At 42.7% G+C, this 14,502-nt stretch overlaps 1 protein-coding gene across 2 annotated transcripts in view; it reads left to right on the top strand.

Moving 5' to 3' along the window:
* SPTLC3 (serine palmitoyltransferase long chain base subunit 3) overlaps nt 1-14,502 on the top strand; it is a 149,436-nt gene that overhangs the window by 107,395 nt on the left and 27,539 nt on the right. For both annotated transcript variants that reach the window (XM_025469297.3, XM_025469296.3), the window contains one exon: nt 4,071-4,197. In XM_025469297.3, the coding sequence (XP_025325082.1) occupies nt 4,071-4,197 (127 nt within the window). The remainder of the gene's footprint in view (nt 1-4,070; nt 4,198-14,502) is intronic.

Raw genomic sequence — 14,502 nt, 5'->3', positions numbered from 1 at the left:
CTATGGCTAGAGAAAATAATCAGGTTTTTGAACTTACAAGTGAACTTGGAGACCTCAGTATGAGGAGACCTCTAACCCACTCTGAGGGAAGACATAACCCAGACTTTCCTTGAAGGGACCAAAGCCAAATCCCAAGTCATGGTTCCTGGTGCCTAATGGGGGAATCAGAATCTGGGCATCAACACCTTCCTTGATGCTCTGCAGAAGTTACTTAAGGAGCCCCACTTTCTGAGCCACACAAGAAAATTAGCCTGGTCCACAAACTCAGACCCTCAGAGGAAGGGGACTCAGTCTAAAAGAAATAAGGTTGTGGGCAAGATACTCTTAATGTTAAAAGGGAATAATAACTGCACTAATGAGGCATTTATTCAAACTAAGAAGCAGACAACCTTGGCTTTATGAAATTCCCTAATTTGGAAAGGAAAATTAGGGGTTGGGGACCCTGAGAAGAGCCCTTGAGAAACCCAAGGAAGCTTTGTTTTGTTACTTTGTATGATCTTTGTCAGTGATGCCCCAACACTAAGAGAATATTTCTATACTTGTTCCTAAGAATGCAGCTTAGTAGTTCCCTATATACTTCAAGGACCCTCACCTGATTCTTCCTCAGTCCCTAAAGGCCTTTGCTCTTCATTAGATCATCAGTATTTACCAGGCCCCTGCTAGGTACCCACCACTGTGGCTTTTAGAGGAGGGTATAACTCTCAAAGTAGTCTCACTCTCTTTGGAGAAATAAGAGCAATAGCCTCAAAGCATTTTGAGACTGATGCAATTCACTCTGTAATTTAGTACTGTTAACAGTTGAGTATATTAGAGATTCTCCCTTCCTCCCCCCAAAAAGGAGCAACTTGTGAACTAGGAAAGCACCACAGGTGAAATGGAAGTGAAGAAAGTCATCTCTGAGCTTCCCTGTCCCCTCACTGCCAAGCCAGCTCTCTAGTTGGAAAAGTATTATAGTATGGTGCTAAGGGTGGGGACTCTAGACCCAGACTCTTTGGGTCCAAATCCTAGTTATCCAATCATGTTTTGGTTGGATAATTTTCTGACCCTTTCAGTGACTCAGTAATCAACTATATAAGGGAGATAAAAATAATACCTACATCAGACTGATTGGGAAGGTTAAATAAGTTAATCCGTGGAAAGTCCTTTAAATGGAGCCTCAAGTGGCCAAGGAATATCAGCTGTCGTGTTAGCGCAAGCCCTATAATGTTTTCAGAGCCATGCCATCAGTCATGAAGTCTGGTATTCTTTTCTTTAAAATGCCTCTCATTTCCCTCCTAACATTACCACCCCAATAAGGATGGAGGAAGAGCTGGGCTGAAAACCTTTGGTTTGCTGTCCCGGTGTACCAGGGTGTAGTTGGCTAACCTTAAAACACTACCCTCTGCCAAATAAGGGGGTTGGGATAGAGACACTCCAAGGAGTTTTTGTATTTTGGTCCCCTCCTCCCAGCCCATGCTCCCAGCTCTAAGAATCTTCGATTTGACAATCTATTAATGATAACCGCCAATCTCATTTGATATTCACTTTGTACCAGACACTTTTCTAGACATATTTAATTTTCATGATGACCCTGAAGTTAGTATTAGTATTATTTCACTTTTCAGAGAACAAAAGTAAAGCACAGAGAGGTTTAGTAACTTGCTGGTGGTCACATATCGGTTAAGTGGGAGAGCCAGGATTTAACTCAAGCAGTCTGATTCCAGAGCTTGTCCTGCAACTCTTCCCTTTATGGAGATAACCTTGCCTTTGAAACACTAGCTTCCCCCTCTACTCCCAATTGACTCCTCTATTTTGTTGATAAGATGCAATCCTCATTCCCAATTTTAGCACATGTCCCTGCCTCTCCCCTCCCCTGCATCTGTCCCAATCCATCCATCCTTCAAGGCCAGATCACCTGCTTAGAAGAGCCCTTTCCCAGCTCTGGTCCACATGAGCCCCTATCATACTGTCACCTGTGTCCTTCCCACTGTCTTCCACTTGGCTTCCCCAGGATTTCCAGGAGGCATCAACTCTCAACAAACCAAGAAAACCCTTGCTGCTGCTCTTGGAGCAGCACTGAGCATAGAACTGTGAAGAACAGCCTGGGAAATGACTGCCTCTTTCTCTTAGAGCCTCCCCCCTCTCCCATTGCCCAGAGTGAACTTTCCAAATACTGTGTGGCCTGTGCCTTAAGTCAGGCCATCATCATGCATGTACTCTTCAAACAGTGAAAACTCACCCAACTGCTTGTATGAGGATCACTAAACCAAAGAATAGGTAGAAACTTCATTTTAATGTAAATGAATAATGGCTGCCAGGGACTAGCCTTTCCATCCCCCTTCTCTTCTTAGACTCCCACATCTAGAACAGAGCCTGGAGCAAGTCCTCCCACAAACTTGCTGGACAAATGAAAGCAGGGACAAAGGCCCCCCAGGGGTACGGAGAAAAAAGAAAAAAAGAAAGGATAGGGAAGGGGAGGGGAGAGGAGAGGATGGGAGGGAAGAAGAGGCAGAAGGGGAGGTAATGGAGGGGAAGGGAATGGGAAGGGAAGCAGAGGGAGGAAGGAAATACTTAAGACTGGAGAGGAGAAAAAGATTTAAAAGGGGAATTCAAAATGAAAGAGGGAAAGAAGGAATCAGAATAGAAGAAAAGGAAGAAAAAAAAAGAAATGAAGAGTGTGAAACGAAGGACAAGAGAGAGAAAGGAAGTCAGGGAATAAGGATCCATGAAAGAGGAGATTTAGAATGAAGGACACATTGAAGGAAGCAGGAGGGACAGAATGGAGCTACCAGGTCCCCCCAGGAGGCAGGTAGGTGCATCACATCAGCAACTGCCTGTGAGACAGGCCATTCACTTTACTGAAGACGATGACCTAAGAATGTTTAAGAAGCTTGTGAACAACCATGCCACCTATTCCCCAAGAGAGATGGGAAAGGGAAGGGTGGGCACAGTCCCAGGCTTGGAGTTGGGGACAGGTGTAGCTAATGAAGGGGTTTAGGAAGAGATGGGCTTGCCCGAAGCAAGGCTCCTCCCAGTTCACCTTTACGCAGGGATAATCAGAAAAGACACCTCAGTGGTATTCTAAATTGTCTCCTCATCCTTGAAGAGAGAAGGTGGCTGATGCTTTACAGACTCGCTGCTAATGCAGAAGTATTATTAGCCCATTAGCTTTTCTGCAAAGCATCCTGAAGGTCCCAAGCCAGAGCCAGAACCAGCGGGCCAGTGGAGGGTCTGGTCAGCAGATAGATGGCTGAGCACCTCCCATGCACCCCTCCCCATCATGGCATTGGGTTACTGGAACATCTTAGGCTTTCAGCGGGCTTACCTGGGACCTTATATTGGGCCTCGGGAGTCAGGCATGCAAGTGAAGAATCATTCCTGCCACTGAAGACCAGCAGACTGCAGTGGGTCAGCACTCCAAATAGTGCTGCACAAAAATTCCAATAGTTCTCTACTGTCCAAGTTGTAACCAGAGTTTATTTGATCCTACACTCTGGTTTAATTTCCCACCTCTCCCTTCTGCCACTCTCTACCCCACCACTCCTCTGTATCTGTTTTCATTCTTCAAGACAATTCTGCTTCCTCACTGAAGCCTTCCCTGTCTGCTCCAGCTAGCAATACCCCTCTCTTTCCTCTGCAGTCTTATACCCCTGTTGCATATAGTGGTCTGCATATCCTGTTACTTTTCCCCCATTGCTTTTCTTTGGCACAATCTAATGTTATATGCTCAAGGGCAAGAACCACATCCTATATTCTTGGATACTCCTAAATACTAAGCCAGTGCTTGTGCCTGCTAAGTAGTCAACAAATGTTTGGGAAATCATTTCTCCTTTATACATATGGTTTTGCCTTGCAGACCTCAACTCCAAATTCTCAGCATTCCACTTTTGCATGCCTTGTAGGTTTTTGAAGGAGAGACTAAGAAGAGATAGAAAAAATAAACAGTTTGGTGATGCCCCTTGAAAATCAGATCACATGTGAGAATCAAATGTCTTGTGCCATGGTGGATGGGGAGCAGATTAGATGTGACTCTCACCACCAACACTAAGACTTATTTGCCTTCTTTTTTTTTGTTTCCTCTTTTATTAAAGGAGCTTGTGGATTATTTACGAGTTCACTCACATAGTGCTGTTTATGCCACATCCATGAGCCCCCCAGTAGCTGAGCAAATCATCAGATCAATGAAACTTATCATGGGACTGGATGGTACCACAGAAGGTAAGAGGTTCTGTAGGCGGGACAACTCTCATAGATCCTTTCTCAGACTTCTGTCTTCCTCCTGCCTCATCAATCTGCCCCCTTCTCAGATACATACCTTTGTCTTAACCCAATTTGTAAATTCGTACAAACCCACTTTATACATGATATATAATCATACATAGTACAAAAATGTACTAAAACTGCTGCCAACACACACACACAAAGGAAATATTTTTTTTAAAGCAAAGAAAACTTTCTAAGTCACTTCTCAATGTGATCAGCAAATCTGGATAACTTTCTGTGATCAGTTGTGTTAAAACAAAGCAAACAGTTATATGTGTTTGCCTGTGCTTGGTTGGGGCTGTCACTTGTATTTCCCTGGGAAAAAGTGGGAGTTGGGGAGGGATTTACCATTTACTGCCTATTTGAGGATACATGTATAAAAACACACAATAACTTTCCAGACATCTTTTTTACATTGGGTCTCCACAGCCAAAGTGTGCTCCTTTGCTTAACCCAAATGAGCTTAATCTTTTTGAAAAATTGTTTCAGCAAAGCCTTTTGGAGCTTGCCTTCTATCTTTAAGATATAGCTTATAGGGCTTCTACTACATGTCACAGTGGGGATACAGTGATGAATAAGGCAGTTCTTGCTGCCAGGCAATCTTGAGTGCATTTAAGTAGCAAATTATCCTGGCCCCAAAACTGGTCACTGGGCTATAGAATCCCCATGCTGCATCCCACCTCTCAGCTGGTGGGAAGCCCTCCATTGTTTAGTGCCACCTTCCAAGCCTTGCTACTTCAGTAGAAGCCTGGGGAGGTCCATTTCCTGATTTTATTAAAGCAGCAGAATACTTTACTCACATACAAATTTTACCCAGAAGTCTACTATATAAAGCAGATTAGAACAGGGCTGAGCTGGTTGAAGTAGTGTATACACCTCCCTCCATACTGACAGCCCTGGAGGCCCTTTTCCTGAGCCCAAGCGCTCCCCAGGACACTGGTTTGAAAACCCCTGAGACAGACCTTTCGTTTTCACTAATGCAGAAAAATGGCCTGCAGAGTGATTTTGTTCCTGCACGTAAAATGCAGTGATTGATAGTCCTCCAAAGTCTCTTCCAACCTTGTCTTTAGGGTTTTATGATTCTGTCTCTTGTTGAATAGGCTGTGTGAGAAGGAAATAAAAATCCAATCTAGGGAGGCCACGTGGTGCAATGGTTAAGGGCAGAAACTGAAAGCATCTGCCTGGATTGGACTCCTGGGATCCTGTTTACTAGCTCTGTGGCCATAGGCAAGTGATTTAACATGTCTGTTCAACTCTGGGCAAGTTACTTCTTGGTGCTTCAGTTCCTCCAGCTATAAAAAAGAGGAAAATAATATTGATGAGTTCATGCTTTTGTGGGAGTTAGGTAAATTAAGATATATAAAATACTTAAAATTATGTCTGAAAACAAGTCTTTGGTAAATGTCATGTAATTGCTTGCTACTGTTATTTGCTACTATTATTGAGGTATTTAGTTCTCAAGTGAGAAGTATTTGGACCCCATCTCTGGGATGCTGTAGGAAAGATTCTTATGATAGAAGTGAAGTAAGACTAGATGTACCCCAAGGCCTTGGATTAGTCAGGAGAAGCAAAGTTATGCCACCATAACAAATAGGCCTTGAAAATCTCTGTGGCTTAACAGAACCAAGGTTTATTTCTTGCTCACATCAAGTCTAATACAAATCAGATAACTCTCTGCACAGCTATCCTCCATAGGAGCAGTGATTCAGGCTACTTCTAGCTGAGGCTAAGGCATCTCCTTACATGGCCTTCATGGTCACCATGGCAGAGAACAGGAGAACATCAACCTGCAAGTGACATTACCACCTTGTTTATAGTCCTTTGGCCGAAACTAGGTATATGACCACATCCAAATTTGTGGGAGAAGGAGTTGGTAAATTAAAGGATATGGATATAGATAAGCAGATATCTTTCAACCTTTTAAAGTGAAGCTAAAAATAGAGCTATATCTGTCATGCCAACGTGAACTGTCTGGTTGTATGAAAAAACTGGTCTGGAACCACTGCTTCTCACAAAGCTATGTTGATGATCTTCCTGAACTTCATTCGTTCATTTTTTTTTAAGGTTTTATTTATTTATTTATTTATTTACTTACTTATTACTTATTTATTTGAGAGCACAAGTGGGTAAAGGGGCAGAGGGAGAGAGAAAAGCAGACTTCCTGCTGAGCAGGGAACCCAGCAGGGGACTCAGCCCCAAGACCCTGGGATCATAACCTGAGCCAAAGGCAGACACTTAACTGACTGAGCCCCCAGGTACTCTGAACCTCATGCATTTCTTAATGAACAATAGCCAGAATTATTCTTTGGGCCATATTTTAAAGATGAATAACTAAGAAAGTTAGCCTATGTCTCAATAAGGATCACTAATTTTTTAAACCCTTTAGTGTATATGCTATCAGTAGTTGATTTACATGTATCCAACCTGACAGTCATTCCCTTCCCTCCTCTGGATTTACCACTTCATCACAGACAGAAATCACTCCATTTATCTGATTACAGTTGAAGATCAGCAGAAAAATCACATTGAAAAATATGATCATTTGCTCTTTGATAGTCATCTATCATCAATTTTTCTTCCTCTGAGGTGGGAAGTATTTTTCTTGATTCTCTCTCTTTGCCTTATAATTAAAGAATTAAGTAATTCTTATGATTTTTTTTTTTTTTGCCTCCCGGTTAAAGTTTCTCCCTTTACTTCTCTTGCCATCTTAGTAAGGAAGAAAGAAAGAAAGAAAGAAAGAAAGAAAGAAAGAAAGAAAGAAAGAAAGAAAGAACAGAGAAGGCAATGTGTGAAGTCTGTTTTCTTAGAGCCAAGATGGGAGAACCCAGGGGGAAAGATAGGACAATTTCTTTTCAAAGGGGTGAACAAAGGAAAGTAGTAGAAAAGAAAATTGACAGAATCATCAGCCAAGTTTCAGATGGTTCTGTCTGACACATCTTTTGAAGAATTCAAAGGCACCAGTGAATGTTCGTGCTGGCCTCATTTACGACAATGCCTGCTTTAAATAAAATGAATAGGACAGGTTGAGAATATTGCATTAACTCTCCCCTTTCTCCTGAGATACACGGGGACTCTCGGGGTAAAGTTGCCTGGAGCTCAAAGGGATACACTCTGTCATGCCAGCACAGCCTTATAGGATCTGAGAAAGAGAGCACGGCTCCAAGCCTTCATCTTTGGCCCACTCCACTGCAACTGTGATTGGAGCCTTTTAAGGCTTTGTTTCGGGCTAAGTATGGGGAGCAGTTGGCCAGATCTGTCCCTTGATGAATATCTTTGCTTTAATCTGCAATGCAAAGCCATAGGCTTCAAAGAAAGGCAAGCTACAGGAATAAGGTCAGTGTTCCTTTGAAGCCGAGGTTCAAAGATGAAATAGCAGTCTCAGTGAAATGACAATGTTTATGCACCAACAGCCACCTTCACTCTGCAGCCAGGCTGCTCAGTGGAGTTCATGTGCACAGGCTGAGGACTGCAGGCCGTGCACACATTCCATGTGCACCGAGGCCCTTTTCATCTCCTGGCCTGTCACGTGGTGCAGCACAGTGAGCCCAAGGTGGAGATTTGGTTTCTCCACCCTGATGATTGTTGGGTGGTCCATAAGCCAAATCAATGCTGTGAGCCCCTTAAGGGCAAGAAATGTGTCTTGCATTCATCTGGTGTTCCTCTGAGTGTCAAACCCACCGCTCAGCTTAATAAATACATCATGATCCGACTAGCATCTTGCTGGCCTCCTCGATTTCAGGACAGTGTTTATGCTAAACAAGATCGAGGGGATGTTTATCTCATAGGACTGGAAACCAGCAATGCGTTCCACAGCCATGTGGTAGCTGAAGGGATCACTCGGTATTTCGGACTCTCTGTAACTGACATCACTTCTGAGGAAGTCCCGGAAGATTGCAGCTCAGTGGTTTTCCTCACCCACACATGGCACAGGCAGCCACAGGAGGCTGAGCCCCAAACCATAACAACCCCCTAAGGAAAGCGACAGTTATCTTATTATTACGTATTTTAAGTCTTTGATATGCATTTTTCAATTAATCAGTCAGTATTCTTTGTCAACGGCCGATCTTGGTCCTCCTTCCCCACTCTCCCTTTCTTCTCTTGGGGAGAAAATAGAGCATGTGTCTCATGGAGGACTAAAGGTGTGCGCTTTGCAGCCGGACTGCGGACTGCGTGGGCCCCAGGCCCCAGCCACCCTCGCCCTCGCTCCGTGAGTGACAGGCTGCTGACCCTCGCTTAGCCTCAGTCCCTTAGTCTTAACGGGGGTTGTACATAGGAGTAAGTGATGTGATACAGGGGATGGACTTAGCAGGACACTTGATAAATAGGAAATACCACTAAAAGCCAACAGTCGCTATTATTTACTACTTGCCAACCTCCAGATTTTCAAGTTCTTGCTCGTCCTAGAATTCTGCCTCTCTATCAGACCTCCCTCTACCCCATCAGCAAATCCCACAGTATGCCCAGAATCTGCTCCCTTCTTGCCAGCCCCACCTCTACCTCTGTCAGCTGCCCTCTGGATTCCTGGAGTAGCCTCCTGAATATCCTCTCCACTTCTGCTCTTGCCTGTTGTGGGACTTGTTTTCTACACAGAAATCAAAGTCAGCTTTTTTAAAAGTGTAACTCAGAATACCTCTCGTGCAGAACTTTTCACTGCTTCCCATCTTAACAAGTGTCAAGTTCAGACCATGGCCTTCAAGGCTTCTCATAATGTGGTCTTCCATTTTCCCACCGCCTTTCCCTCGCCTCGGTACACCCCAAGCAGCTGGCATCCTTGCTTTTCCCAGAACGCAGGGAATGACTCCTGCAGGGGGATTTGTCTTTGCCAGCCTCTCCAGACCTGTGTTTCTGACCCGTAGCTGTGCAGGCCCACTCCCTCGTGTTCCTAGCATCTCTGCCTACCATCAGCCTCTTAGAGGAGTGACTCTATCTATCCTGAACACACTTCCTCCTTGTCCCCCTAATTCTCCTTATCTTGCTCTCCTCTTCATGCCATTTATGCGTACCTGACAAATTACATATGTATCACCTGTTTTTCCCCCCCTCCCTAGGATGTAAGCTCCAGGTGAGCAAGCACGTTGTCTGTTTATTCATTACCCTGAGAACAGTGCTGGGCAATTACAGGTTCTCAACCAATGCGTGTGAAAGACATGCTTAGCTCAGCAATTGAATGAGCCTTGTCTCCTTCACATCTCTGTGCTCGGATTCTCTCCCTTGCCACCTTCCACAGGCACTCCCTCCTTTATTCACTTGCTCACTTCCTTTGTCCTAAAAAGCTTTCCCTTACCCCTTCTTCCTCTTCACAAGCCAGCAGGCTGCATCTCTTCCATGGCTGCAAATCTCTCTGAAACAGGGGCCTTTCCTGCCTGCTTCTCCCTCCTCCTCCACACTCAGTGCTCAGCAATTTGAGCTTGTCCTCAGCCTATTTCCATAGACTCTGCTCCCTCCAACATCCCTGCTGCCCACCTACTCCATTAGCCCTCCTCTGGCCAGATTTGACTGACACCACTACCTCCTCTTCTCTTCTTCGAAGTCTTCTCTTTGTTGTGGAGTTGCTCTTCTCTTCTGGTTCTTTTAAAAAATTTTTCTGTCTCTTCTCCCTCCTCCTTTCTGTTAGGTATGTCCCCCTGTCTGCATTTGCCAGAATCCCACCCACGGTTCTCTTTATGTTTCCCTCCGCACAAGCATACCACACACGCACACACACAAACACACACAACACACACTTTATTCTTTCCCTTATGTAGAGACGTGATTCTCAGATTTGAGCCTGTATCAGAATCACCTGGGGGGTGGTGGTAAGAACAGATTGCTGCCAGCTTCTAGCTCAGAAATGCTTGTTGCACATCTCATAAGCTCCCAGGTGATGCTGCTACTGCTGCCCCAGGAACCAGAATTTGAGAATCACAGCTGTATGACGGCCTGTAGTCTGTTTCTCCCTCCCATCCGGTTGTCCCATCACTCCATGAGACATGAAGTGATGATTGGGAACATGTGGGCAACTTTTTCAGACATCGGTGCCATTATAATTAGCATATGAATGTAAGTGCAAAACTAGACATAGACATAGGGCAAGAATCCCAAGAAAGAGGCCGAGCTCCATGAGCAAACTCAATGTTCAGATGGCCAATATTCAGTTTTCAGAGATTCTGTTTGATTCTTTTGAGGGAAAGATGGCCCAGGAAAGATATGTTATCAGCATCTATAGTATGCACAACTGGGACTTAGCATGTTTTCTTTTAATTCAACTGGGAAAATATGTTTGGAGGCCTACTATGTGTCATGCTTACCACTAATGATGTGAACGGGATGGTTTCTATTCATAAGAAATCCACAGTGCACTGATGCCTGATAGCCAAGAGCTCTCCCCTCACCAAGCACCTGTGCTCACAATAGCCTCTCCCTTAAACCTATGCTTCCATATAACTTTTTGAAGTACATAAAGTCATTAAGAGTTCATGATCACAATACTGATTATATTATTTGATTTGACAGCAGACATCTGACAGAGAGACTGTCATTTCTCTAATAATTCCTGTTATGTCTCCTGGGATGGAACTGATATAATAATTACTCCAATTCTTTAGTACATCTTCAATAGGTGAAATCCATTTGGTGACAAAGGAGATCCCCAATGGGCAACTGCTAAGTTTAAATTAAATTATGAAGGAAGTGTTTTAATAAGTTAAAATAAGCTACAACCAAATCTTTCATATTCATAACTTGGAAAGAATGGCTTTTCCTATAATTGTGTGGGGTCTGCTTGAACTCGCACTGTAATTATCAGCTTCCTATTGGATACTCATTTTCCTGCTGTGGTTACAATTTTGATGACATGGTATTGAAATGACATTGGCATTTCTAAAAAGATGGTCTGCTCAACCTGATACATCTATTGAAAATCAGATACTAAGATTTTGTAATAGTTTCCATTTCACATCAGGATAAAATAGCAATTATATATCTTATCAAACACTTGTCTCCTTGCCAACCTGCAATCTGCATACCCATTTATCTGACTATCTAAATTTAATCTGGACATGTAACATTTTTAATTTTTTGTGTAACATCAATTTTTTTAGATATGAAACTTAACCAGAGACAGGAATAGTTTGGGAACAATTGTAGCTACAATTAACAGGTCAGTACTTACATTTGAAACACCCCATTAGCTAACTCCTTTCTTATTTCACCAAAATGGCTTTAGAAATAATCATAATATCTGAGATCTAACCATCCTTCTCCCTGCTGTTACTTCAGTGCTAGGCTGTTGGAATGATCACCAACTTTTTGAATCACAAAAACCTGTTTTTTGGTATTGTACACATGGAAATATTTAATGTTTATACCTGGTGGCCAGGAGTATCCCTAGAAATGAGAACAGTAGTGAGAATTTACTTCGAAGAGAAAATAAATACAAAATTCCAATTTCTAATGTGTAATATCCAGTTTCAGTAGCCTACACCATCACCATTGCTAATAAAATATCCTATGCTTATACAATAAAGTTAAGAAAAATGAAATTCTCCATTTTTCTTCAAAGTCACACTTGTCCCCCTTTTCCCTTTTGCAGGGAGTTTCTGAGTAGCAAGGGGGATGTGTCTGGATATTGTGTTGGTAGAGGAAAAACTAAAGGTAAAATTAAGACAAAATGATGAATTGTGTTCTTCCTGGAAATAAGGCAGTTCACTACATGAGACCCTCAAAACTATGGGAATCTGACAGGATGGAATAACAATAGGATGGTTTATCTTATTAATTTAATGTTTTCTGAAAGTACTGTGCAGAGATTATTGCTACAAAAGGACGACACAAACAACCACAATATTACTAGTATCCTTCCTCAGTCATCTTAGATACAATCGATCAAACTTAGATATTATCCAGATAATTGCCTCAATTCTCTACTTTCAATATGAAGAAAATGCTTAACAAGCCTAACAGAGCCTGGAAAGCTTGGTTTGGGTGAACTTGAGCAATAAGGCTAAGGAAGGATGGAGAAACTGAGTCTGCAAATGAAAGCTAAGTACTTCTAGCCATTGTGCCAGTACAAGGAATTCTTCCTCAAGCTGGCTTCCTTTGCCCATTGGCAAATCAAAACTATGATGGGCCCAGGATCTGAGAAGGAAGGATTAAATAGACATGCTCCCCAACAGAGGGCTTCCTCACACTAAATCTTTCTGAGATTTTATTTCCTTCCTGACTTGGGAAGTACTCTAAACATTCCATCTGTGAAGAAATCATTACCTGGGCCCCAGAATGCTGCACATCCCCTGCTGCCTTTGGCAGGGTTGGGGAATGAAGGCTCTTAGCTAATGAGATTTCTCTCCTTTTTCCCTCTGAGTAACAGCCTCTGGGCTGGGGAGGCTCTCCATTCCTGAAATGAGGAGGTGGTGTCTTTTAAATCTACATTTGGTTATGTCACGGTGTCTTTATTTTATGATGACATTGCCTATTCTGAATTAAAACTGAGTATTCTGTCTCATTGTTGCAAAATCCTTGGTTCTATTCTATCAGAGGGGCCAAAGATGACCAGTTTCTATGCAAAAAAAAAAAAAAAAAAAAAAAAGGAACTAATGGAAAAGGGGCATATATTGGCTTTTTTTGGGTGGGGGGCATATATTGTTAATTGAACAAGTTTAGCTCATGTTTAAAATCACTGGATAGGTCAAAAATTGTCACCAATAAAATTTTTTTTAGCCTCACAAACAAAGAATCTATCTTCAAAATGAAATGAAATGATCAAGACTTTCTCTAGTTCCCCAGAGGCTTGCCACTTTTCCTCATTTTGATCCCTTGACCACCACATAAGACTTTTCCTTGCTCCTGACCCCAGACACGAATGCCCTTGTGGTTTCTGCCACTCAGGCTCATCTCTCAGAACAGAACTCAGAACCAAACTCAGGGCCCAGGTGAAATTTGGACTCAGAACATCTTGGAATGGAAGTTCATGCAGAATGACCCTTCTAATTCCTGCCACCAACCCTAACCATCAGTAAAATATCACCATCTTCTTTGTGGGTTATTCTCTAACTCCCCTGTTCTGCACCATTTTTCTTCATAGCACTATCACAACCTGGAATTATACACTTACTTCCTTGGTTATTGTCTGTCTCCCTCAGAAGAATACAAATGCTGTGAGGACAGGGACACTGTCCCCAACCTCAAGCAATATATGTTGATGGAATGAATGACCCAATTCAGTGTAAGCTTTGGCCATATCCCATCAACTACTCACCAGACACATTGGTACCTCCCTTATGTATGCTCATATCGCCTCCATCTGGAAGGCCTTCATCTCTCCCCCCTCCCCCCACCTACTAATACTTATTCTTTTTTTTTAAGACTTTATTTATTTATTTATTTATTTATTTATTTATTTATTTATTTATGAGAGAGAGAGTGAGCACAGCAGGGGAAGGGGCAGAAGGAGAGGGGAGAAAATCCCAAGCAGACTCTCCGCTGAGCACAGACCACCCGCTCAACCCTCACCCTAGGACCCTGAGATCATGACCTGAGCCAAAGACAGATGCTTAACCGTCTGAGCAACCCGGGTGGCACACACTTACACCCATTCTTTATCTCCTAACCCCTATTTAGCCTTCTAAGCCCTATCTCAGTGACTGGATTCAGAAAATATTCCTTCCCTCCTCCATCTCCTGCAATTTTTCTCTCCTATGTTAGCCACATGCTCCCAAGCCAGCCTTCCAAATAGTTAGCAGTTAGGTTAATTAATTGTGTGTTAAGCATCAAATATGTAAATGAATGAATACTCAATGACTAGATGTGGGGCTAAGCAGATTTCTTGGGCAAGGCTTAGAACCTAATCACCACTGATAGACGATTTTGACGTTTCTTTAGAGTTTACCTATAGAATTATTTTGGTTCAAATACAGGAGTTAGAGTCACTTCCTTGATAGATACATGTATGGGCCAAAATTTAGCATTCCTTTTCTATTCTTCTGATAAAATGAATGGTTTTATATTATCACACTATACTAAGGCTTTGTCTAGACACCATCTAATACAGAGGTGAATAAACTGGGTAATTCAAGCCAATGCTACACAAATAGCAGGAACAAAAATGGAGTTTTTCCTTTAATTATCCAAGTAGTTAGCTGAATCCCTTACTTAACGATTCCTGTGGAGACATCCAAAGCTCAAAAGTGCCTGTGACTTTTTTATACACAGTAATCAGTAAGGACTGGCCACCAGCTAATCCTCTATGTCCGAGGCAAAGTACATATCTCAAATAGAGGAGAG

The sequence above is a fragment of the Canis lupus genome, chromosome 24 (assembly GCF_003254725.2).
Source record: "Canis lupus dingo isolate Sandy chromosome 24, ASM325472v2, whole genome shotgun sequence".
NCBI classification, from domain to species: Eukaryota; Metazoa; Chordata; class Mammalia; order Carnivora; family Canidae; genus Canis; species Canis lupus.
The sequence above is the reverse complement of the archived record's forward strand: the minus strand, read 5'-3'. Positions and strand labels throughout refer to the sequence as shown.